Genomic DNA, 27986 nt, shown 5'->3' with positions numbered 1-27986 from the left:
GAATTAGTTATACTAGTTTTCAGAAGATTTTGGATTATATTATTTTCATTAGAAGAAAGGAACTTAAAGGTATTTTATATATATATATATATATATATATATATATATGTTTGTATATAAATTGTTGTAAATTATATTATATATTATATTATATATATACATATATAATGTTTGTTTTAAAATATACAAAATATATTTTTATTTACATTTCACAATTCATCATTTTAATTAAAATTATTAAAACATTCTGTTGTAATAAGAATAATTTAATCGGAAGCTTTATTTTGAGGAATAATATAATTTCGATATGTTAAATTACTAAATTATTAAGAAGTAAATAAAATGCAAATTATGTTCCAAGAAATGCATATAATCAAAAGCGTAACACGAATATGCAATTGCATCGCATAATCGTGTAGCAATTATTTGTACACAAAAGCGTATGTAGAGTGAAAACCTTGGCGGCAGATGTTACACCTGGATTCAAGTACATCGCGACCTTACATAATTTGCAAGCCTCTTCCACCGCATTTTATCGACCGACACGAAATTACTAGATGACATGTTCCGTCCGTATTTATAGGAAAGATTTTGCATAATCGTGTTTGTACGGCTATTACTTTCCTTCCTTTAGCGTCTTTAGACGTGCAGCAGTTATGCATTTTACTTGGCAACCTTATTGCGCCTTAACCACGCGTTATGCAAACTAGGACAACGATTATTGTCACTAGAAGTATCGGTGCTATTTCTAATGAAGCGAGAATGAGAAATACGTCTGACTAAGAATACATGATATCTTGTGGAACTTGTATAAAATTTTGACAGAAAATTTTTCTGATGACTTTTTAAAATGTTTCCTTAACAAAATCGTAATTGGAAAGTACTTTTATACAACTTTGCATAACAGAGTTTTAACGTAAAATGTTATGACTGAAATGAGATTTTAACTTAAAATGAGATTCAACTTAAAGTTTATTTGAGATTAACGAAAGGAGATAATTTTGGTATCCTTGTGCTTTAGTCCAACTTAGTCCGATAAAGATTGTGTGAAAAGTTTTTATTATTAATATTTATTGATATTTTAATTGGTTAGAGAGAGAGAGAGAGAGAGAGAGAGAGAGAGAGAGAGAGAGAGAAACTGGTTTTAACTACAATTCTATAATTAATTCATAGCTGTACATAAAACTGTAGAAATCCTCATTAGAATTCAATATTCTAATTTTCAAATTAAAATACGCCTACTCTCTTTTAAGAGAAATATATTTATTAAATTGAACAGGAGAGAATGTATGTGTGTACAGTTATACTCATTATATCCAATTTGAGTTATTTTTAATCATTTATATAGGTCGCCACTGCTCGTACTCAACATGTCGTTAATTTAACTAAAACAACAGTGTTAAACAATGTGCATAATATATGCATGAAATATGGAGGTAGTTTATTTTGAAATTAACCACAAAAATAAATCGATCTACGTTTTATTGACACTTATGGAAGTTAAAAATAACAAAATGTTATTTTTAGCTCAAGAGATTGAGTTGCTCCTTTGATGTCTAACAATGTGTGATACTTAGAGAATTTTTTTTTACGTTATATAGTTTTTATTACATTATATTTAATATATATAATAGACGATATTCTCTCTTTCTCTCTCTCACACAACTTTTTTTTATATTTTGTAACATGTAGTATAAATGATTCTCTATCAACAAACAGACAAGTTGACGATGCTATCCAAACACAACTACCGTGGGACTTTATCGTCTTCAAGCACGCAAGGTGTGTCCTTATCCGCCGATCACTTGCGTAAAGTGCGTGCGACGCAACTTGTATGTAAGACGGGACAGCATCGTTACGCTCTAATTCCACCATTTCTGATCATTCTAACGTCTTTTATGGCGCACTGAGCAAGTACAAGGCATCCAACAGCGATTTAGACCGGCAGTCTCTTATTCCGGCTATCTGCTTCTTTTTTTCATTCGTAGCATTGCAAATCGCGTATATGCGATTTATAAAGCGTAACACATCCTGAGCAGATTAAACTTTCCACACGGAAGTTATATTTCGACTGTAGTAAATGTTTTGCGATATTTTATGTGAACTGAGTTACTTGTTATCGACAATACATTTCGATAATCGCCTTTAGACTAAATAGTTTAGGTTATGATAATCAAATTTATCTAACGTTTACCCATTATATCTTTCAGTGTTTAATTTTTGATAATATTGAGTTAAAACAGAAGTCTTCATAGTGCTACTTTATGTTATGTTTATATGTTTTTTAAAAAATTTGACAGTTGTATTATTCGACAGAACGACGTTTCAGCTTTAAGAATCTGTTTTTTTAATTGCAGTACGCGATAATTAACAAAGTTACGAGCAATCAAAATTAAAATGCTCCTTTTATTTAATTCACGCTAACTTAATAATATAAAATTTTTGGAACATTTAAAAAAAATAATTTTGTAGGAAAAACTTTAAGCTTTCACGTTAGAAAAACGAAAATTTTCGCAAGTTTTTGTTAGTAAGTACGTGAAACGCCCATAAAATTAGAAAAAGAAGAAAATTTTTCGTTTAGTTCAGCTTATAGTTTCCTACATGTAAAGATTATCTCTCACAGAACTCAAAAGACATGACCTTTCGGAAGATTTTGAACTTTAAAACCCTTTTTTAAATTAAAATTTTCTTTATTTTTAATGAAGTTACAGCTGCTTGTTTATACATCAAAAAGAATGTTTACTAAATTTTAGTAAATAATTGTTTGAATAGTACAAATATAACAATTTTTTGAAAAATATCACATTTATTTGCGAAAGTAAATATTTGTTAAATAAAAAATAATAGTTAAATCAAGTGAATAATTCTTGTAGCATATAAATATAGGCTTATATTTAGTAAATATTTAACTGACACTAATCAAACAAATATTAAAATTTGTTATATTTTTCTATGATCAATATAGCTCTATGAATTTTTGCTCCCAACTCAATATTTAACGGAGTAACGTCACACAGTTTTCAAATTCTGATGCAGGTAACTGTATATATGGCAATAACTTTTATTTCGCAAAACTGTTTTCAAAACAAGCATTTTACAAAACTGGAACATTTCATCAGCAAATAAACGCCCTGTATACATCGTAGGTATTAACAATAAAACAGTTTAACATTTCGATGCCTTCCAAATAGATTCCTCAAAATCATATCGAGATCATACGCATGCTAGAAAAAGAATAGATTCATACGAGACAAAATTGTGGTTGGGTCGTTACTGTCGCACTTAATGAGCTATAAATTATCTATCTCAAAAGAATTGGAAATTCAGGTCAGAGCGCTGCAATGTTGCAGGAGTGCGGAAGTAAAGTCACTCCTAAGCACCGTGCGATTTAATCATTCCTTTGCGATTTAAACGAGAGAAAGAGCCTCGCACTCGTACTACATTTCGTAAACGATGTACGCATTTTAGAACGAACAGATTTAGTTGGCGAGAGGCATATCATCAAGAATAGAGTCCGATACTTCACCCGCTGATACATGATAATAACAACTTTCGAACATGATTTTATTGTGATATAATTTAATGCGATGTATTATAGTTATTTATTATACTTTACACGTGGGGTATATAATTACTTATGTAAATTTTTAATGGCTGCGTTCAGCAGAAAAAACTATTTTTATAAAATTCTCGAGAAGATTCTTTAATGATTCTTGCTCTTAGTTTTTCGCTGGATCTAAGCCAGTCTAAATACAGTCTTAAGATGTCACAAGCCAATCACATAAAAATATTAGCATGTTAAGACATTATTTAAGACAGTCTTGAAATAAGAATGGCCTGTATGAATACTGGTTTTATTGTTAGATCAGTATTCATAGTCGGTTCTTATTTCAATTAGAACCTCTTAAGTAATGTATTAAGATGTTAATACAGCTCTGTGGTTGATTTATAACATACAAAATAATCTTGAAATTGTATTTAAGACCTTGAATACAAAAACCGACTATGAACATCGACTTAAACATATAAACCACTCATATTACGGACTCTTACAACAGTTGCAAAGCTGCTAACATAGCTAAATTAATTCATTATTCATCTATTATTTTATGTATGTTCTTTGTTTATAACTTGGCGCTTCTACATTATGTCATTTATCAAAATCAATATCGTCTTGTGTACGTATAAATAATCTGCCTGAATTTTTTTAATGAGCTATTTACTCTGACCGGTTATGAGACGGTCCGGAACCAGTTTTGAACCGCGGTGAGTGCGCGAAACGTTGCATTTGCATCGAGCACGACTGAAAGGGTGCCAAAGACGTGAAGTAGTGAAATATACGAGCTCTCTCATGCGTTGTTGAGGGGCACGCAAAACGACCGGGCATGAAGATATTATGATATATTTTTACTCGCACGTTGAGAGGGCGTAGCAACTTTCAGGGACGGTGTTGTACGTGTGCATCCTTGCGAGACACGGAACACGATTCGTTTCGGCGTTTTATTACCTTAAAAATGCAGTCAGAACTAGAGTGCTTTCACGATGGTATGCAACAACGTGCAGTTTCAGGGGAACGACAAATGCAGATTATGCGATAACAACCAACCGATTTAATGAAATAGGAAGCGTGTAGGAAATGCAAATAGAAAGCTAGGCAGTAAATATGATGTCATAGTGCGTGGCGATGGCTGTGATATTTATATTATTTATTCTCTATCATATTTAATTTGGCACCTTACTGCAAACTCTTTAAACTCTACATCGTGACGTAGCATTATAGTTAATGCCTTTGTAATATAAGATAAAAGTTTTTCTTTCGAATTAATTTTACTGAGAGATAATATAAACTTCAAGTATCTACTATAAATGTTATATAATTTTTGCAAATACGATCTATTTATGCTTCTATTCTGTAATAAATCTTGACAGTAATGTCGGTATCATTATATTATTATTGCGCAGGTTTTTTATCGTATGTACAACCTGTGCAACAGCAATGTAATGACATCGACACTGTTGTTAAGAGTTACAGAATATAAGACTCTTAGTAATCGCTACATATTTTCAACTTAACAAATGCCTTTATCGTGAAAGAGATTAAAACGTGTCGCGCGAATTAACAAGATTTATTAATCTATGGTAAGTGTCGTGGAAACTTTTAGTATATGTATATCGTTAATTCTTCCATTCTCGAAGGAAATGATGAAATTTGCGTAATTTTTGCATCAATAATCTTGTTCTATCGTGTATTATCTTCAAGTATAATATACCGATATGTGCGGAATGGCAATGAAAACAGTTTGCTCAAGATTGAAACGCGAGGGAAACGCTTTGCCGGCGTGACTCGGTATCGATGCAATCAAATGATACTATCGTTGGCGATTGCTGGTCGCGTTGCGTCGGAGTTCGGCCCTGCGTTGCACTGCTCACGAGTATGGAGACTATTAGAAAGTCGAGCTGTGCGAGTTACGAGCCCCGACGAAACACGGCTGAGCGGCGAATTTCATAACGAGCAGCAGCGGGATCTGTCGTTGCCGCAAAATCCACAAAGCGCTTCTCTACGTAAAAGAGGAGAAAAAACCGCGACGAAAAATGCTCGCCCATGCTATTTTCTCGTTCACCACCACATACACACATATTTTTAATACGTTGTCGTTGTTCTTCTTAAAGTTACCGTGTTACAAAATTAATTTTTCGAGAAGGATAAAAAATTGTGACGTATGTGTAGAAAATATAAAAAAAAATATTTTCTAATAAATAAATAAAAATAAATATGTTCTAATTATTTATACTCGCAAATAATGAAATATTTTTGCAAATATTTTTAGGAAACATTTAAGATTTCTTATATTTAAAACATTAATAATGTAAGAAATTTGGGTTAGTGTTGTGCTAGTAAACAGTGCGCTAATATTTAAACAAAAAATTATTTAATATTAAACTATTAGTATTCTATAACTATATGTATATAATTATAAATATTCACATTTAAAATTATATTGATTTTTATTTTTGAATTCAATCATCATATTCAATTACTACTTAAATACTCATATCTGGTGCGAATATAATATTGAGAGTATTCACATTTATTCTTTCACTTATTGCTCTACCTCATTTTACGATATTATAGTTGCATTAATTAATTATTAATTAATACAATGCAATAGTGTTTGAAGATTTTTTTATTTGAATATATTTAAATATTTCTTGCATAAATACATGATTATACAATATTTGAAATATAAATATAATATACGCGTATCATACGATACATTTTCATTCATGCATATTTTATTTGCATACTATTACTTTCTCACTTTTTCTTGTAAATATGGCTTTGTTCACTAAATTGAGAACATTAGCGCTTAAATGATCAAATAGTTTTTCTTGAAGTTACACTATTGGTATCAAGGGAACAATGGTAATTCAATTCTTTGAGTGAAATAACATTTTGTTATATTTTTAACTTTCATTTTATATCAAAATATAAACCAATTCATTTCTTTGGTTGAATGGTTTAGTTCTTAAGTAATGAACATCTGTATCAACGTATGCACTTAACAAATAATGAACTAAATTTGAGTCATATTTAGTGAATTTCTTGAGTTAAATTGTTTAACTCTTTTGATTTAGTTAATTTGACGACATACTGAATAGGAGCAGTGACGATTTATAAAAATGATAAAAAAAAAACTCCAATTGGATATAATTTGACATTATAAATTTAACAGTGTAAAGTAGTATTTTTCTACTAGTACTACTAGTGCCACTATCGGTGCTACTACATATTTGTAAATGCCGTGACTGTTTTATTCGTAACAATTGGTTCCGCGAGTTCGAAAGAAAACAACGAGACCGCGTGCATACATAGTGCATTGTAATTGAACAATGACGATGGATGACGTCATTGGTTATCGAAACGGTATGCATCGTTTGTCAAATCGCAAACTTTGGCGTTTATCGATGCAAATGGGAACGTCGATGGAATTTTTCTATGAAACGCAAAATTCATAACGTCAGGATAGTGTCGTCATGAATGCGAAATTTCGCGTATGATGTTAAATTTTTATTTCCCAATAACGTGCCTTGAAAGGATTTAAGAAGAAAGTGCAAGAATGTGAATTTACTATATGAATATTGCCACGCATAAGAAAACAATAGACTTTCGCTCGCATCGTGTTTGCTCGCACAATGGCCGAGGCTAACGGTACTCACATAGTAGGTACTCTATCGTTACTCGACTACCGGTTCTTTTGAAATATTATATGTTAAATCCCGGATATATTCAGAATTGAATAAATTCCACTACTTTGTTAATAATGATGACAATATATCGCGAGAGAAATATGCATTTTTATTTATACATTCTCAATTTATCTTCTTTTATATTACAAGATGACAAATAGATATTATAAGAAATACAATCGTGCTAAAACCATACCTCTGATTTATGTTCTTACGGTCTTTTACATTCTTAAATTTCTACACACCTGACGGATTATTTTATTTATTCTACGATTTTTAAAGGATTCGTTGAAATTATAAACCCTCAGCTTCTGTGTATCTAAAAAATATATTGTGTTGTTTTACACGTTTCTTGTGTGGGTTGATTTATTTTTCTGGACTGACGCCTTGATTGCAGAGTTAGATAACAAGATGCAGAGACGTTTGATAAACACTGACCATTTATGAATGACAAACACAATGCTGTAAATACATGTGGTATAGGCGTTAATTAAGAACAACGGAAATTCTCGAGGGAGAAGAAATAAGGCATTGTACGAGTTATAATTGACCTTGGTAATTAATCTAAACACTATTGTTATTATGCTCTCGCGAATGATAATTCGCGCCATCCGCAGGTCATAAATTGTGACAGTCGCGGTAAAACTGTATAATACAGCATGCAATTCTGTGTTTCATATACAATGCACATTCATCGTCCATTCCGTCATCTAGCTTTGTTTTGTAAGGCGTTCATTAAACCTGGCCGCGACCCAGACTGTAACTCGACTGTATCTTTTCTTGTATCTCGAGAATTCTTGGCAACCGATACGTCAACTGGGAGACGGCACGTCGAGTGCAAGGCGCCAACACGCAACAGCTGCTTGTTGTGGTTGCTTAATAGCCAAATGGCCAGATTTTTTCATGTGATTTCTACCTCCGACGCGAACAAGTTTATTACTGCTGCGACACGCATTTTTGGATTATGATGTAATTATTCCCGGGATTTAATATGCTTTCCATTTGTCTCGCTGTTATTTTTTGAACAAATGCGAAAAATAGATCTTTTCTCGTGAACCCGTATTACACATAATTTTTTTACAAGAGTCCACGATGTATGATATAAAGAAATATAATGGGAGATTTTTGTTTAACAGAAATATCAAGTTTCTGAATAATTAGCCGATCAAATATCGAGTGGATTCTAAGGATTAAATTTACACGTGCCAAACGAATAGTGAAATTTTGTTCTTCCGGATATCCGGAGTATGAAAAACTGAAAGCGAATAACTTGATTATACATACATCGTAATGCATTCACTTTTAGCTCGCGGCTTATTTTACACGCGGAAGTCACGGTTAAATATCGCCGATTAACAAGATAGATATATAGAAAGTATGAGTCAGCAATCGATAATGATTATTTATCCAATAATGATATTCGTAGATGAGCTCGTCAAAACAGAGATTAAAAGATTGTCGCTCCGCGAATTTGCGGTCGATACGTGGAATGAAATGTGATAATTCGAAAATTGTGGATATTACGAAGGATTTTTATGAGCTTATTAAATTTTTATTTGATCAACTATATTATAGTAGTCGAGATAACTTATCGAGATGATCTTTGAACTTTTCTATACGATCTTTCAACTTTTCTATGTGTAGGTATCATCGTAATAGGAGATTGTAACTTAAAACGTGACGTTAAAATTATACGTTATTAAATTAATTAAGTATCTTTTTAGTTATGGTTTATATTCACCTTATATATTATACCAACATTATTAAAGTACGATGAAAACTCGATAGTACATGTATATTTAGTAAATAACGTAATCGGAGACACGTGCGATAAGCATACATGTTTATGTATAAAGTAATACGTGGTGCTTTAAAATTAGTGTCACTTTTACCAAATAGACTCGTTTACTAAGTAGATTTTTTAATTTATGCTTTTTATATAATAATATCCATTAATACACATAAGTTGCTATTAATTTTTTAATTGTAGCTAAAAATATTTTTCTTTTTACGATCGGCTCGGTGATTTTTATTTTAACTTTAAAGATAAAAAAAATTTTTTGCAAACACAATTAGACTACTTCGGCGTCGTATCTTAGAAGAATCTAATGTGCAAGAAAAATATTAATTTTTTTGTTTTTTTTTTCGCACAGCCTGTAACAGTCTCTTGCGCATCGTTATAATATGCACACGAATACGCGGCACATGAGTTTGTGGCTTTATAATTTATGAATTTATAATTACCATGATGATTATATCACAGTATATGGCTTGGCCCGCGCCACAAAACGTAGCCAGAAAATTAATCTCTGCGTCTAATTGCCATTCCGAATTAACGGCTGGACTTCCATGGTAAAGGCCACAGTTTCGGCGGGTGGGCTTTAATTAATGACAATATGAAACGGCCGTCGACCGGAAATCACGCGCATCGAATAAGCCGATCGATTGGCAATCGTCTCAAAGGATTGTTCACCGTATATGGTACTGCGGACAGATAAAGTGCATCGATTGTATAATGATACATACGTTTAAATTCCTGCAACGATGTCGACGTACGCGTTACGAATACATCTATATAATCTCACGTTTTAAGTCACATTGTCTTTCAATTACGGCCGCAATATAGCTGTGAAAGGGCAGACCATGATTCAATAAGCCTTTAAAATTTTCAAGAGAATAAACTTCGATGTCTCCTAAATATTAAAAATTATCTAATTAATATACCATAAAGTAATATCGATATTGCGTAATTGTTTATATATTTTTATTTTACAATTTTAATTAATTAATTGCCTAATTGTGAGTTTTATTTATTTATACCATGATGCGATAATTGACTAATTATTTATCATATTCTATCATATTACATTTTCCAGAAAATATATAAACATGAGAATTGTAACAGGAAATGATATGATGCAAGAAAAATATTTTATTAGTTCGAAAAATGATGAAATAGTTCTTATAATGATATTTTTCTTCGACCTTCGCAATTGTTGATACTAACAGAAGAATGTTGTTTTGACCTCGTTTAGTATTTCTTTCTTGAATTAATTGAATGAAGGTATCAATTAGGCGGAAGCTAAATGTCCTCGATTCACGCTTTTTTGAAGCGGAAGTATCTAGCTTTCCATCAAGAAACGCACCAAGGAAATGCGATTCGAATAAAATTCGCGCGTCTCCTCTCTTTATTTACTCGTATTTATAACCTATTATACCTAGCACGTACGAGGTTTTATGTCAGAAACAAAGAGAATATTTTATTAAATATTTACTTTATACACTCTACATATTTCTCAAGACATATCTCGAAATATTTATATATTTGTATATGTTCGTAAAAGTTTATACGACAAAACTGTCAGTTTTTCTTCTTGTAAGTAATTTTAATCTTGCATAAAATCTAAAGTGTAAGTTAAATTTTTGTTGTAATAAAACATTTAGAATCGTGAGAATAAAATTTCATGTTGCGCTTCTTCTTTTATGTTCTTCTTTTTTTCCGCTTACGATTGTCGGCATTTCCGCTTAATTTGTAGGATGATAACGCGAATAGTATATTATACGATTGACTCTCCGTTTACGATGGAATTTCCATATTCTTTTGAATCACGGCAGGTAATTTTCGTAAATGATGAAAAGCAAAATTCTGTACCGATATAAATTAAGGACAATTAAAATGTCTGTTGTAAGACGAAAAAATTACTAAAGTGTATGAGAAAATAATAGTGGATATATTGTATTCCAGGAACGGATTGGAAATAATTTAAAATTATTGAACTCTAACTTTGTTATTATTTATTTTGCACTCGGAATGTATCCTGAACATAATTATTATGGTTACGCAATTAATCGTTATCTTTGTTTATTCTCACCGTCTTCAGGCGAGTAAGGCAAATACCTGTAAGGTAGTTATCTTTTTAAATTCTTACATTTTATTATTTGTTTCTTATAGAAACTTCTAATGGTTACATTTAATATAAGAATTTTAATATTTTCTCTGCATAATCTTTTTCAAATTATTTTTCAGTGCTTTTTATTATGTTTTATTTTAACTAGGATGTTAGCGATATTCTTTATGTCCGACATAGTACTTCAATAAGTTTCATTCTCGGAGCGATCGGCGTTTCGAACGACATTTCCGCAACAGCTTCGATCTCGCTACGCCAGTACCATACAGTACATTACATCGATTACATTATATGGCCGAGGTTACGTCATAAAGTAACGCGGTTTGTGGCACACGAGGCGGCACAAATCGAGTTTATCCTTTGCGAATTCCCGGAGCCCCGCCTCGTTAAAACAACGCCGACAGCCAGCAGAGTTTCCGTCTCGGTGGCCAACGTTGTTCCCGAACAACCTGATTGCTGCACACAGACGTAGGTACGCGCACATATTCCCTACTCTCTTTCCTCCATAAAGTTTGTCTTCCGGTGACGGAGTTTGGCGTAGATATCGATCTATCGTTGTCGAGGACAACGAGTTTCATCCTTGCGGTTCCGAGACGATCGTTAAACGAGTCGGTCAACGACGAGGAAGAACATCTCTTCGCGTTGTTGCCTAACGGAAACACCGATGCTGTGTGTTTGCTTTAGTGGCTCGTTAACGGAAAACGGGGGAATCCTCATCTTGATTTTATCGAGTTTCCTTCGTACCTGATGCAAGGAGACGGAATTTAGAGCCTCACAAACATATGCAACTAAAAGTATTTTCCATCCTATTATTAAAACACGAACAATTTATCGTTTTAATGCTAATCACAATAATTAAAGGTACGATAATGTATTCCAGGCACAATGGAGAAACGCGGATGCGCAATAATACGAGTCGCTTCTTGAGCTATGAAACACGCACAACAATATCGATTGATTTGCTCGTCACAAAGGAACTTTACGAAGCCAATATCGTGCTGCGTATCATTAAAAAAAAAAAAAACCAAGTAATGGCGTGATTATTGCTTGCGTTTATCGTTGGGGCAGTGACAGTTCTACGATGGAATATTGTTTGTTTATTGTCCGTATAAAATCTTACGAGCGATTCTTGCAAGTTCTCCGGAAACAATAATAATAATACACATCTGGAATAATAAAAGATTTCCTGCGAGTGCTCGTGTTTGCGGAACAAATGTGCATAATATAAAATCTTATCGGTAAAATGCCGAATTTAATTTGGATCAGACGTTCGATTTCGATTCGAGACGTTAAGCGGCGCGATGTATCACGGAAGGAAATCATTTTGGCACGATGCCCCATCTTGCCAATTTGGTGGCGTTGTGGCTTTATGAAATATGATAGTAGAACAATAAAGTCAATTCGCGCATAAAACTTTATGATAGAGCGCGGTGTATTTATTACACACTCTTGAACAAGTAAACACACGTCTTCCTGGTCGTATTATTTTATGTATTTTGGTTTTAAAATTGCAATGTGCAATATTTCGATGTTCTAGACAGTGGATTTCAAATACAATTGCAGATTTTATATTACATATTTAAAATGCACTCTCTAAATCTTTTAGAGTGAAAGTCGCTCCAAGGAATGGAGTCTTATTCCAAAAAAAAAAGAGTGAGATTCCATTTCTTTGGAGTGAATCTCACTTAAAAAAAAAAAAAATGAAATCTCACCTCTATAAAGAGTGAAAATCTGCCACCCTTGCGAAAATATTTTCACTCATTTTTCAAGGCTGGCTTAATTTTCAGTCTTTTGGAGTGAGATTTCACTCCGAAAAATTTAGACAATATATTTTCTCGAAAAAGAAATGATAAAATATTAAAAAAAGAAAAATAAAAAATGTACAATTAGTTGATGTATTCATATAAGCTTCCCGTTCTAGTCTTAATATTGTTAAAATATGCATAATATTCTTTTTAGTCATTATGCAGACACGCCCAAAATTCCCAATCATTTTTCAATCGCGTTGCTCTTTTTTCATCTTTCTTTCTCTCTTCAATAATCGGGTCGGGAAAAAGTTTCTTCGGATTAAAAAAAATTTTTTTGCAAAAGTTTTTCATTCGTTGCGAAATTTTCGTCACAATTCGCTAGAACAAAGTTTTAGCTTTAAGAATCTGTTTTTTAAATTGCGGTATGATAATTTTTATCGGAGTTATGAACAATCAAAATCAGAATGCTCCTTTACTTAATTCGCGAATAACTCAGGAACAAAAAATCATAGGAACATTTAAAAAAATTGATTTTGTAGGGAAAGCTTCAAGCTTTCACGAAGGGTAGTCGAAAATTTTCTTTAATTTTTTTTTGGCACGTGAGAGACCCCCAAAGTGAAAAGAAAATTTTTCATCTTTTTCAGCTCGTAGTTTTGTAAATGTAAAAATTACCAAACTCACAGAAACTCAAAAAATATAGTAACCTTTCGAAAGTAGCGATTTCAAGCTTTAAAACGCCTTTTTTAAAATTTAAATTTCGTTCATTTTTGACGAAGAAACTTTTTCTCCGACCCAATACATTTACCTTTCATTGAAATGAACGATTACATTAAGTCGTGTTAAGAAACAATTCCAGCGATTATGCTTAAGCAGTTCGTTTAATCTTAATCACGATTGCCTCAATTAACATCCAACGATAAATTGCCCTCGCGATTTCGTCACTGAGGATAGGAGGCTCCCCACGGAGATTTCCCATGACGCGCGTGCAGCTGTCGGAAGAGATTAAGAGTCATTGGGAGACCCGGGCAACGACGCGACGCGACGCGCGATTATCGCAGGAAATGTCGAAATGGCTCACTCGCACGCGCGCGTGCTCGTGCCACCTTTCTCTCTTTCGACGGTTCGTCGATGCGCGATCCTAATTCCATCGTGTGTGAATGTAAGAAGCACCTCGTCCGCGCCGATCGACGAGCGTGATCTCGGTCACGCAGCTCACCGTCGCGACCGATAGCCGGGGAACGCGAACGGGGGAAATTGCCCGCCGTCTGTGCACGTACCGAGGTACCGAGGCACCGTCCGTTACTACTGCATCCAGTGGTGACGGATTACCGCACGGACACGTAACTCGAGCCATTTGAGTCGCGTTCAAGCGTAAGGAGGTCATCCGAAACTCTGCATTATTAACTGCTAACTGTCGATTGCTCGCAAATCAACTATCCATTTTGTATCGTCGCTGGAGTGTGTACGTAAACTTTCACAGTAAAGCCATCATGATGAAACTTTTCCGAATAGATTGAAATGCGCTCGTGTGGATTAAAAGCAGTTCTCCCCCTTCTTTTTTTCTTAGCGATACAACTTTCATCGTTTTCAAATGCGATTGTTTTATGCTGTTGTTTTAAATTCCGATTTTATTCCTGCACTACACTAAAACTCTTTCTCGCTTTCGCCAAATATTAAATATTTACCTATCTCATTTTAAGTTCCAAAAGTGCACATTTGTTCAGCTACAGGAAAAAACAGAGAGAATCGTAGTTTAAATAAAGTCTCCTCTGTAATTCATTATTCGCGCGTTTGGTACATTTAATTAGAAAAGCTTATCATGAAACTATGAATATTCTGTACTATTATATATAATGTTCTTATTAAGATTGTATTTGAGATTATTATCGAGATAGTACTCCACATATGGCTATTGTTTTATTTACATCAAAATATTTATGAAAAGTTTATGAAGTTAAAAATAATGTAAAATTAAAAATTATAAAGGTTTTGAAAAAAATATGTATGTAACTGATAAATATTAGATCGATGTAAAATATATTTGTCATTTTTTTCTCCAAGTATATATATTTAATAAATTCGAAAATTGAAGCTTTTTAAAAAGAGGATTGAAAAAATCTTAAATAAAAATGAAATGTTCATCAAAGTTTGTGGCAATAATTCTGCTTCGATTTTACTGAAATTTTGTTTTCAATTTTGATTGACGTGGCAATATCTAATATTAATACTCTAATGTTATTCGTTAGTCTAATATTATTTTAATGTTAGCTTGAGATACATCTTGGCACGTGTCGATTTGTGTCTGAATCATCGCCACTGTTTACGTCAGTAGGTATATGAATGGAACTGTAATAAGGAAATTATAATAAGAGAGAGGGAAACTTTAATAAGAGAGGAAAGCGCCTGCGAAAAAATCGACGTCATCTATGCATGCAGTTGTTCACCGTTGCCTACTTCCAGGCGCTGTTATTATATTGTAACAATTGAAACAAGAGAAGTGAAGAAATATTTTTAAAACCAATTAACATTAGGTATATTACTGGGATTTAAATTATTTATTGTATAATTTTTTGTGAAATAAGCAATTGTATAATTTCTTTATTTTGTTATTCGAACAAATTACGAGGTTTTGTTAATTAAAAAGAAATTCGAAGATAGATTGCGATAAATTTGGTGTATGAAATGTAAACAGTTGTAGGAAGATACATATAAGTTTGCAGTTCAGGCTCAAAGAGGGATTAAAAATTCCGATATTGCGTATAAGCGAGTAAATATTTCAGCACGCGGTTATGTGGTTTCATCGAAAGTCCGGTCGATTGGCTGGGTTACGAATTTATTATTTATATCTTCGATAGCCGAAAACTCGCAGTATAGTGGCTTATTAATTGTCCTTCTCTCGATTCATACCGCGATTTTTATAATTAACATAATGCATTATTAACATAATGCTATGCATTTTTTTATCGCGCAATCATGAAGTATTTCCTCAACACATTTCCTCAAATGTATACTTCAGTGTCATCTTTCAGCCCCCATCACGGAAAATCGCGAATATAACTCACGACATCGCGAAGTGTTACGTAAATATTTGTTTTTTGGCGAAGTATATTGCCCGAGCGTGAAAGCAACGGGCGCGTAAACAAGGGCCATCGAAATTGTGCCAGAGCTATTTATACCTGTCCGCTCATATTTACCCGGACCGGTGAAAACGGTGCGCGTGTTAGGTCTCTTAATTAAATATTGTTCGACAATTTATTTTATTTCCCTGAATATCGGCACAGTAATATTAATTTCGCCCGCCTTCAGGCTGTTTCGACGGCTAATTATTGGTATAACGTCGTACGATTTAACGCAAACGTAATTTATGCTGCCTAATCGCCAGTAAAATCCAACTTTGCACAAATTGCGAAGCCCTTGGTCGGAGCAATTGAAATGTGTGTGTGCGGTCGGAACAATTAAAATGAATCACATCCGAAGGTACTGAGCACTATATTTTGTACATTATTATTTTGTCTCTGTATTCAGATATATATGCTGCGAAGTTCTGAATTTATATCTTCCGATACATAAAACGTTTTCTCTCGGTTTTGTTTAGTGTACACGTGCGCGCCCTTTGGCTCACATTACTTCCGAGTTTCTGCCGAGTTGCTAAATATTACAGCACTAAACGTAGAAACAACCGCAATTCTACAGAAACTTTCTTAAATCTTTAACAAAATTTGCTATCTCAAAGAATCCAATTTCATCGTTTAATTCATCGGTAGTGGATAATTCGATTATTCACTTAATGAATAATACTCCACTCGCTTGTGATATATTGCATTGTAGAATAATCTCTCTAAACCAATGATGTTCAAGTTGCGGTCTGCTTATGAATTATTTGCCAGCAAAAAATATAAAAACATGTTTTTTTTATTTTATGCAAACGAAATAAATAATTATGCGGTCCACAAAATTTTGCTTATTTCTAAAAATGGCTTTCTAAAAACAATCCTTAAAGAAGATTGAACATATAATTAATCTAAATGATTTTTTTATTAAGACCCAACAAACGTATTTTTTATTTTTTTGTTGTACAATAGCCTCCGTGAATAATTTTCTTAATTCACAGTAAAAAAAGATATGAATTTTTTTATTGAATCAGATTTGAAATAATTCACAGAATAAAATATTTAAGTCATATTTTATTGGATAAAAAATGCAAATATACTGAAAAAAGAATGTTATATCAACAGCATTATTTTAATTGAAAACAATTTTTGTTAATTTAATAACACTATTAATGAAACAAATACATTATGCTTTTGTTTTAAAACGTTATTTGTTTCATTAATATTGTTATTGAATTAATAAAATTGTTTTTAATTAAAATAACGCTGTTGATATATGTTCTGTTTTCTGTTCCTGCACTAGACTGTATACTAGAACTCTCTTTCTCGCTTTCGACAAATATCAAACATATACTTATTTCACTTCAATTTCCAAAAGTGTACACCGATTCAGCCACAGAAAACAGACCTATGATATCTTTTTTTTTTTTCAGTGTTAGTGTATATTGTTTCGAGAAAAGAATTTCTGATGTTTTATAGCGGTCATTAATTCGGAGCTCTTCAGTAACGAGTGAACCCGCTAATCCGTGTCGAATGTAATTGAATTAAAACGTCGGATGCAATTAGCGCGGGAAGAGTCGCAGCCTCCCACGTGCGCGCGAGTGCGCGCAGATGTTACTTTTCAAATTGAGCGGATCGAGTATGGCTACTGCCGCATGAAGTGCAATTGCATTTTCGTGATTTACGCGCACGACATAGACGACACTTGTTTTGTCCACAGCACGGATTGCGACAAATAACAAAGCTGCATGAGCATCCATTAGAGTGCTACAATGCATTACGATCATTAATTTTCCGACGATTAGTTCGATTTGATGTTCAGAATGTTTTATTTTCAACTGCGAGCGTCATGCTCTTGCCGAATTACTTTTTGCACCCACGCTTGTTTTTAATTTGATTTGGCAGTTTTCCTGCCGTACGCTTGGAATGGAATTTTTACTTAAGTCGAAAACACGTTTTTATAGAAGAGTGAATATTTTGGAAAAAAGTAATGCCGTTATATTAACGGTATATTTTTAAATTTTATAACAAGAGAAAAGAATTTCGAATTGTCATGTATTTCAGTGAAATTTTAAAACAAAATAAAAATTTGTTTTGCAAGCAGATGTGATGAATTAATACTATTTTAACATGTACATAAAACTGTGAAAAATTTCCTATACTTGATAAATTGCATGTTCATACATTGGGAATTAAAATGTCAAGCACGCAAGGTCCCTCATTAAATTCTGCGAAAGGTTAAAATACTTTAAGTACTCTGCGTGGAAAATAATTTTCCGGGTAGAAATTACTTTTCAAGCGTACTGCAGTTTACTTTTTCTTTCAATTTAATTATGACTTTAGTTTTTTAAGCTCCTGCGCACGTTGTAGATTGCATGTGTTTTCAACATCCTTGTTTTGGATTGTTTGTTGCATCCCAGGTCCAGGCGTTTCTCTCAGGATGTCACAACCTCGAAATCGACGGAAAACCTCTCAACGTCTTATGTCAGGTATGCAAAATACATTTGCACGTTATCATCTCATCACTTCTCTATTTTCTCTGGACTTCAACAGTAAGAACTAAGTATTATAAATAGATATTATTTCATTATTATTGTTAATGTTTAGAATATAGTATGATTGTGCATCCTTTAGAAAAATGCACGCAAGATTGTATATAAAAAGCATGTAAGAATGCCAAGATTTAGAAGTAGAATTTTTTTAAAAACGTCTTTTTTTTACTGACGGTAAATCTAGCCGTAAGATGATTGCGAAAAAAATTTATGTAATTACACGTTTCTTTTTTGATGTCTATTAAACAATTTCTATGTTTCTGAAAAGTACAAAACCTAAAACAATTCTAAAAGAAACTTAACAGAAATGTGACTTATAGCAATATGTCATTGTTATGACATAACGCAAGTTCGTTCACCGATTTTTTCATTCACCGATTGTTTCTTTTTTTTTGTTTCTTTCGCGTTTCACTGTGTCATATTATTCAGACCCATTCGCAGGAATTTCATTGGACTTTATCTTTGTCGGCCACGCGTTCGTAGACGACGCGACTTATGGAGACAACCTGCACAGTGCACGGTTCGTTGCATCGTGAAATTGCGTTTTGTTATGGCTACACGAGATTGCCTCCACTGAGCTGAGCGTTTTACAAATAGTGTCACGCCAAACTATTAACGTCTACCCGCGTACATCCCACAAGAGTAAGTCGACGAGTTCTCTTGACTCTATTTCCGAATGTACAAGCGTCTTGATTCCATTCCAGGGACGTAAACCGCAAACAAATACCTTTTCATTACCCGATATTTTCGCGCGTTTGTTTTCATTTTGTATCATTTTCATTTCACATTTTCAACTATTTTTTTCTTTTCTCTCTGTTCAAACGACTTTTTAGGCCAATCTCGCAAATTGACATTTTTAGAGTGGAATTTGCAGGGAATTTAAAATTAATTTTTTAAAAAGCGTCTGGAGTAGGGTACATCTCGACACATTCCGATCGTTTCATTCTATCTCCTCTGATCTACTTTTCAGCAGATTTCGTTTTACTTAATCAAATTTGTTGCGCTCGAGATATAAACGAGAGTAAAGCTAATTAGCAACTACATTTACTCTATTACAGGAGCAAGAGCCGTAGTGTGGATCATGGATTTACGGCACCCTTCGATTTGGACGCTCTGCGGAACAAGGTCGAAGGACGTTTTGAATCTGTGGATAAACTCTCGAGAGGTGAGTACACGTCATTACACTATTAAATAATTGAAATAATTAATCGCGTTGGATATTTTGCATAAAAATTCAAACTATATGGAATAAATCTCGTTTAGTCGCGAATATTACGACTTCATATTATTTTAGAGATGTCGAGATTTATTCTCTTTAAAAAATCGTAAATGGTATATCTTTTTTTTATGCCCCTTTTCTATCAATGTAGATTAACTTTAATCTTGCTTCAACTTACTCTTCATGTTTTTCAAATTCTCAGAACTAGAAAAAGATGAACAAATATATAAAATGAGGCTCGAAAGAATCTATCAGTGAAATATAAAAAAGCCCATCAGAGCCTACATCGGTTGTTCGGATGCACAGAAAACTCTTTATTTTCGTGTGAATGTAACAAAACGAATAAAATAAACGTTTCGACCCATCAATTCGGATCCTTGTCAATATAAAATATACATCGAAATTACATAAGTAACGCAAATTCCAAGATGATGATTCCCGACAATTTAGCTTGTTCTTCTTTATCCAAATGCCAAATAGAAAAAGATGAAGAGTTAGTTGAACCGAGATATATTAAAATTAAGCTACATTGATAGAAACGGGCATTCTTCTTAGTTCTGTTTCTCGTGACCGAGCGTGGTGACTTCTCTCATATGCCTGTGATGCGCACGCTGGTTGTACACAGTCATATGGGACCTACATTTTTTAACGTCGATTCCGAACGATGAAATTTTGTTAGAGCAGCGTTCTTGGCAAAGATACTCTCGGTGGGTTGCCGCTTCCTTCCGAAAAAAGATACGAGCGTATGAAAACATTTTTTAGTCTACCAGGAATCGAACCCGGGATTTCTAACATAGCAGACCAGTGCACTGTCTGCTTTGCCACACTCGCTCTCAGAAACGGGCATTAGACATATATAATTCATTTGCATTTAATTCAACATTAAACTTGAAAGTAGTTGAAAATATCCAAATTATTTAATATTACAATTTTAATATTAAAAATTTAATACTAAGTGGCTGCAGCAATTTGTCTTTTTTACTTTCGAGCAATATGTCATTGTATGACACGTGCTCGTTCTATAGCAATGATCGATTTGATTCGCTGAGTTACATCGAAGATCATTTAACATGTCCGTCGATGTCGCGCGCGGATTCACGCACTCGATCATCCACGGAATATCCGATGCGGAAGTTCCGGCTGACATCGCCGACGACGGGTAGGCGAATTGGAGAGGCTGACCATGATGATGACGCGATCTATACTAAATGAAGGTTTCAGGGACCCGGGCTGTTTCGACGAATCAGCCGCGCGCAGCCTTACTCGGGCGAGTTACATTGACTTACTTTCTCGAAGTGGCACAAGTGCCACGTGTGATCGATCGCCCTATCTCGCGCATACTTCGAACCGACGCGCGCGTTACCAATACCCAGCATAGCTCGAGAGCTTAATAAAGACTAATTGACGCGCAGGATTAAAGATAAAGTGCTGTTGTAATTAATGGAACAGTGTTTCGACAAACGGAACGTAGATCTGAAGTAGGTCTCAAGAGATCGATAGGATTACAAACAAATGACGAAATGATAGTGTATATTGTCGTCTAAGAATCACTCTTAATTGGGATGGATAATTCAGGCGCACACACACACACATACATACACACAGAAGATATTACTTTAGAATATTTATTACCTAGAAAAATATGGAAAACTGGAAATTTTCAGGGGATTTTTTTTATCTTTGAAAATTAGAGAGAGAAAGATTTTATCGATATTCCGGGAATTTTCGAAATTTTACTTATTTCTCTCCCTTTCTGAAAATATCTTTTTTTTTTATAATATGAAATGTTGACAATTTTGATTAAAAATAAGTGTCATACACTTCCGCGTATATTCACGTACACTCTTCATTCTCGCAAATTTTTATTTAAAAAATCAGGTGACATTACAAAACAATTCTCAGCAGAAAAGAGTTGCTCGCTATATTGCAGTGAATCTTTTTTATATTGTCCTACATACAGGTTTCATGACTCCAATTGTAGAAAATAATAGATATAGCCTCGCGAAATTCCTTCTGTCTTATACTAATTTACAATATAAAGTTTGTTTGCATTACTTGCACTCTAATTTATTTCATAGTTGCATTTTTTTTAAATTGTCTAATTTTACCTGGAATTTTGAATAAAAATACTGTAAGTACTTTGAAATATTGAGTTTGAATGTCGTCAGAAAAATTCTATTAGGTCAAATTTTTAAGATAGCATGTCAGTTTTAAGATAAATATTTCTTCCGAGTAAGTTGAATACAAGTGATCAGTAAGGTTTCCACCAGAATTTCATGATAATTGAGAAATGTTATCACATTATCAAAAGTAACAGGACAAAAAACATGTTAAACTGCTGTTGGATTCCAATGCGTGAAACCGTTCCAAAATCATAAAACACAAAAACTTTGAACGCTCAATACTTCTGATTTATTTCTTAATTTTGATAAAACTTCACTGTATATTGTAAAAAATATCTTTTCTTATATCTCAAAAACCAGACTTGAGAAAAATATTTCAATGGCAAATTCGGGCTTAGCGTCAAAAATTATTCTAGAAACAGTCTTTATATTATGCACAAAACCTTGTAAATTAGTATTATTATTGTATTACTTATAAAAAGCACACGGCGTACAGAAAAAAAAAAAGCAGTAAACGAATCGAAAATTATTCTAGAAACAGTCTTTATATTATGCACAAAACCTTGTTAATTAGTATTATTATTGTATTACCTATAAAAAGCACATGGCGTACAGAAAAAAAATAAGCAGTAAACGAACCGGTCCATCGTAGTAGAGAAAATAATACAATAACGTAAGCAGAAGTAAATCCAAAATGTTGATTTGCTTATTGCTTAAGGTCTTTGTATGCCATAGCCTTAATTTATTTGACATCTCAGTCACTTGGTAAAATAACGCGCGCATTCAGGATTTTTATTACTTTTATATTTACACGCTTATTGCGCAAGGAACGGACTTGAATGCAATGGCTCAAATCGCTATTGGCGTCATCATGCCGTGCTCCATTTCGTGAATGCGAAATTACCACGAAAATTTAGATTCTGTCTCGACGGTTAGGTTTCGCGCGCAGTTTATTAAATCCGCTTCAAGTACGCGAGCAACCCAGATACCAGCGCGAACATTTGCCTCATTCACTGTGCATATGCACGCGGGTGTGGCTCTAATAGCAACAGAGGGTTCACCAAGAGACAATTGTTTCCAACTATCGTTAGAAATTTATCTCATTACTCGCGCCAGTCGTCTGTGGAATTGCACGTCTGCGAAATAATCCGGTCGCCATCTATCCTGCGCTCGAAGTTACAATCATTGTTTGCGGCGTATTAATCAAACGAATTTCGAAAGTAATTCTTTTTTAAACTGTTTTATTATTATTAACCGTTATTTATTTATTAGAATTAAATTAAACCAAATTATACCAATTTGAAGCAAGTAAATCGTCGAGTATTTCGTGTTATATGAATAATCTAATTTTTGCTAATATTTTAATGTTACCAATTATATGTAGTTGGCTGTATTTTTTTATTTATTTTTCGGGATGATCATTTTCTGCGAAAAATCGTAAGAGAAAAAAATTGAGAGAGAGCAGCGATATTCCAAGCATGATGCATTTGTCGATTGCATTGACGTTTTTATCGGGGTTCTCTCGTCGTCGTATCTATGCATACATGCGACTGTTTACATTGCAACGACACTAGTTGCGCACAGGCTATGCAAACGTTTATTTCCGATTATGCCTTGCACGAATATCAAGTGAGACTTTGAAAAGTTTCTCGAAAGCTGGAGGGACGCACGATGGCCAAGAAATAAAATGGCGGAATGTTATTCGCATTAACTCATTCGCATTAAGCATCTGTTTTGATTTATATAAATCCCAAACATATATATAGAGTATGTTCTATTTAATATTCGCTACGCTCGCGCATGCATCGTTTCATCCTTGTTTAATATTTGATGACAGGAATGAAATGATGTTTACGAACGTTAAATAGAACGCATTCATAGCCTTAGCCTTAGCCTTAGCCCGGGCGCGCATATTTAAATATTCGTGGACACATTTAAATTTCTGCGTTCTCCGTCTCTTTCAACGCAAAACCTGTTTTACATGATTAAGCGAAATGCGCACGTAGAACTTAATTGCTCCTAATAGTTATTTATGCATGAGATACTGTCAAAAACGAGATTATCAAAATTAGCCTAACACATTTCTATTTTGATACATTAATAGAATAACGCATATAATACAAATTTTCTTTTCATCTCATTTATATACACACATACACACATATATATATATATATATATTGTTTTAATGTGTATGCATATTAATATATACACTAATTATAACATATATATTTTTTAGCTCTAAGAATAAATCACAAATCAAATTGCTAATAAAAGCCGCAGTAATTATCAGTGCCGAAATTATATTAAATAATATATGTATATATATTTAATTATTATTTAAATTATACATATAATAATTTTTGTGTAATAGTAACAAATTAATTAATTATGTGCGTAATAGAAAAAGTAGCTATATATATGATACTTTAATTCATAAAAAATTGTGAGGTTATTATTAATGTGAAAGTAATTTATCTGAATATGACGTTTGAGAGCGATGTGAAATTACATTTGTCTCTTATTCATGTATTCGTTGTCACAGCCCAATAATTTATTCATTACATGCCGCAACTGGCAGACCTATCGAACATCTCTCGCATGAGACTAATTATTTGAACGATCCTTCGAGACACGAAAATTATGTTATGTAATGATACCAAAGATACGCCGCAATAATTTGACTAATAAAACGAACCATTTCGTTGTTGTTTGAACCATTTCATTATAGTCTGCGTATATTTGGGGGGCTATCAAAAGTTGTTTATTATTTATACAATCTATTGTAAATGTTAATTAACATTGTGCAATAACAACGTTCGTAAATATCAATTTCCGAGAATTTTGCGAAAACGATCTCATCCAATTCAATATCCCATTCCAAGAATTTCAAGATTAATTTCGTAATTAACACGTTCCATATCACGTGAGTTACCGGTGATCCACGCTGGATTTTCCGTTTAGACTATTTCACATTTTGATTATGAAAACAAACATAATTATAAAATAATTTCTGATATGCGCGTGGTTACATAATTATAATATATGAATGATACAATATTAGTACGTTGGATCTTCTACTTTATAATAATAATTTTTGTATATTTTTTAAATTATTATATAAAAATTCATGTTTTTAATATATATTTAACTAATATAATAACATAAACAAAAATATTGTAGATCACCGATAATCTTTGTAGTTAAGTTATTTAAAATTGGCGCCTTACAGAACGATGTTAATCTCTCTTCAACACTCGATATTTACACTATATATTTACCTCTTTTTAGTGTAAAAATTGTTAAAGATTTCAAGCAACACAAACAAACTTTATCGATTCAGATAAAATGGCAGTTGAAAAGTCCCGCCAAGAGTGACGTCGATCCGATCCCATCATGGCGATCTATGAATGATCAGTCCGATCAGTCGTTCGGTCGTCGGCGGCCGCGAACGACGTCGTGTTCGTAAATCACAAGGTGTCCGTCGCCCGCGTAGATCGGTGCGATGTGATGTCATTCGTACCTCCAACTCCGGCGTCGCGATCGCGATTGTTCCTCTTCACCGCCGATCGGTGATCACTCGACGACCTCCGCGAGTGCGCGACGCGCTAATTATTCACGTGATCGAGACATTCGAGACACCTTCTCGCGCAGTTTCAGCCGTGCACGGATGACGTTTGTCTCGCAACGTCGAAAAGTATCGGAAATCACCAGAGATCCGCAGCTACAACTTTTCTCTCTCATTTCCGTTATCGCTTTCGTGCGATAAGTACCGCTGCCGAGCGTCAATCCTCTCTGCGAGCGCAGTACGTTTCCACCGCGGGATACTGTCGGTTCGCATTATTTCTCGCTTGCGCATTTTTTCGCGAATGTCTCGAGAACGATCTCTGTACGAAATCACGTTGTATGTGCGCCGTACTTAAAACAGAATTTTTACAAATCACAAAGTTTATTTTTATTATATCTATTATTTATATATATTTTATATATTTGTAAAAGATATATATTTTTATATATAAATGTATAATATATTTATATATTTTATATAAATATATTTTATAGAAATATTATACAAATATTTCTCCGTCGATATGTAATTTTGCACCTTTCGTCAGGAACATGAATCTTCGAAATTCAACGCAGATTTTTATATTATTCCGGACTGTATAAAAACTTAAAAACGTTCTCTATTTGTGAACATTTTAAAATATTAAAGCGAGAATAAATATTTAAGCGAGATAGAAACTTTAGTGCAGTTTAGTGCAATGACAAAGAACATTGACTTGAATGATCTATAGATCGTTTACATTGATTATTTGCATAGATAACATATAAAGCACAATTTATATAGTTCACACTGTATACACGCAGATGTAGATTTTGTATATTTTAAGCTTAAACGCACAGCTCTGAGATAATACCTAATCTTAATATATTCGCATACGTACCTACATAATTATTTTCTTTATGTAAAAACGAACTATTCTACCTTTATCTAAGTAATTTACTCCATTTTCTACTTTATTACTAATTAATAATACTTTATTAATAATACTTTGATTAAGGTATTTCCCTTCGAAACAAATCAATTTTGGAGACGAAAAACGGCAGGAATTAAGTTTAACACCTAATACTTTTTTATTTAAAAAAAATAATTACACCATAAAAAAAAAGTTATCTACACTCAAAATGTGAGAAATCAAAGTCAAAACGATTCTGACAAATCCAAGCCGTAAACTGAATATCAAGATTTCATTTCGGTGATTCAGAGTGGACTAATTGCTTTATCGCACGTGTTTGGCCTGTCACGCGAGAAAGTTTTGGCGCAGCCGGTTTTATACCGCTCCACAAAACGAGCACTTTTTATGTGTCGCCAGTGACAAGGTCGACCATACCGGTAGGAGAAAGTGTCCCGAGAAGCTGCATACGTTTCCGTCCACATGAAGAAAATTGAGACACGCAATGCAACGTTGATAGCTTGATTCTGCAAAAAGGCTTGTTTCAGAAGGAACGAAATTAATCTTCGGTAATATCCTTCTGTGACAATATGCTAATTGATAAAATGTTTTTAAGGCGTTTGAACAATTTAATATTTAACATCTTTAATCTTAAAAGGTAAAATTAAGTAAACTTGTTTGCATATGTCATGTTATTTATTAATCCTTTCACCGTTTCATGTACATACCTATCGTATGTGACGAGTTTTATTTCTTCGAACTTGTGTTTTGCATATTTTTTTTTTAATTTACGGCATTTAGAACTTAAAACTATTTAAATAAATATTTATTAAAATTTAATTTTTTCAATATAAAGATTTCAATTTTCCAGAACACTAAATTTAACCGATAAAAACGGCTGGAAGTGAAAAGGTTATGGAAAGTGACGAAGTAAACTGTGACTGCACATTTCATTCATATGTAGATTTTAGTTCGGACAGCTTTTGTATGAAATCAGTTTTTTCTCTTTTTGCAAGTTGAGCTACTACTTTGCACTGCTCCGTTTGAGCGTAACGAGCGCTCCGTTTGAGTGTAGATAAAATTAGCGAGAAGCCGAAGAAATCAATACCATTGTGTTTCCTTGAGTCACTTGTTAATGTAAAAACTTCGAAACTCTGTCAAACTTGTTACGAACAACTAGTATTTACTAACATCATTTTACAATGCACTTTTAACGTAGCCTATTATCGGAAAAGCTCAAATACTTTTATATTTATGATTGTGAAGTTTTAATTTGTGTTTTGTCGATAATATAAATTATATAAAATTTGTTTAAATATGTTTATATCATATTATTAAACAAATTTTACGTAATTTATATTATTCATTACACTGTTTGACAGAAAATCATGTTTTTCTTTCTCCAAAGTGATATAGTACATTTCTCGAAGATTTTTTTCGTGCTTAACATAATATTGTTGGTAGAATTTGCGTAACACGGAATAAAGTTAGATAAAACGTGCCACAAATAATGTTCTTGGTCATTTTCAATCAACATTTCTTACGACAACACAAAATTTTCTAAATTAAATCTACGGTACAAAAATACAATTCAAGAGCTTTTAAAATTAATTTTTTGATT

General features: G+C 33.2%; 1 protein-coding gene across 9 annotated transcripts in view; it reads left to right on the top strand.

Moving 5' to 3' along the window:
- The window catches only part of mtd (TLD domain-containing protein mustard), a 128658-nt gene that overhangs the window by 47964 nt on the left and 52708 nt on the right, over nt 1-27986 (top strand). For 7 of the 9 annotated variants that reach the window (XM_018516822.1, XM_018516827.1, XM_018516829.1 and 4 more), the window contains exons 2-3: nt 18435-18503; nt 19625-19731. In XM_018516822.1, coding sequence (XP_018372324.1) covers nt 18435-18503; nt 19625-19731 — 176 coding nt within the window. The remainder of the gene's footprint in view (nt 1-18434; nt 18504-19624; nt 19732-27986) is intronic. The other 2 variants (XM_018516830.1, XM_018516824.1) reach the window with 1 other exon arrangement.

This window comes from Trachymyrmex cornetzi, unplaced genomic scaffold, assembly GCF_001594075.2.
Source record: "Trachymyrmex cornetzi isolate Tcor2-1 unplaced genomic scaffold, Tcor1.1 scaffold65, whole genome shotgun sequence".
Lineage (NCBI taxonomy): Eukaryota > Metazoa > Arthropoda > Insecta > Hymenoptera > Formicidae > Trachymyrmex > Trachymyrmex cornetzi.
Note: the sequence above shows the minus strand (reverse complement) of the source record. Positions and strands in the feature narration are given on the sequence as shown.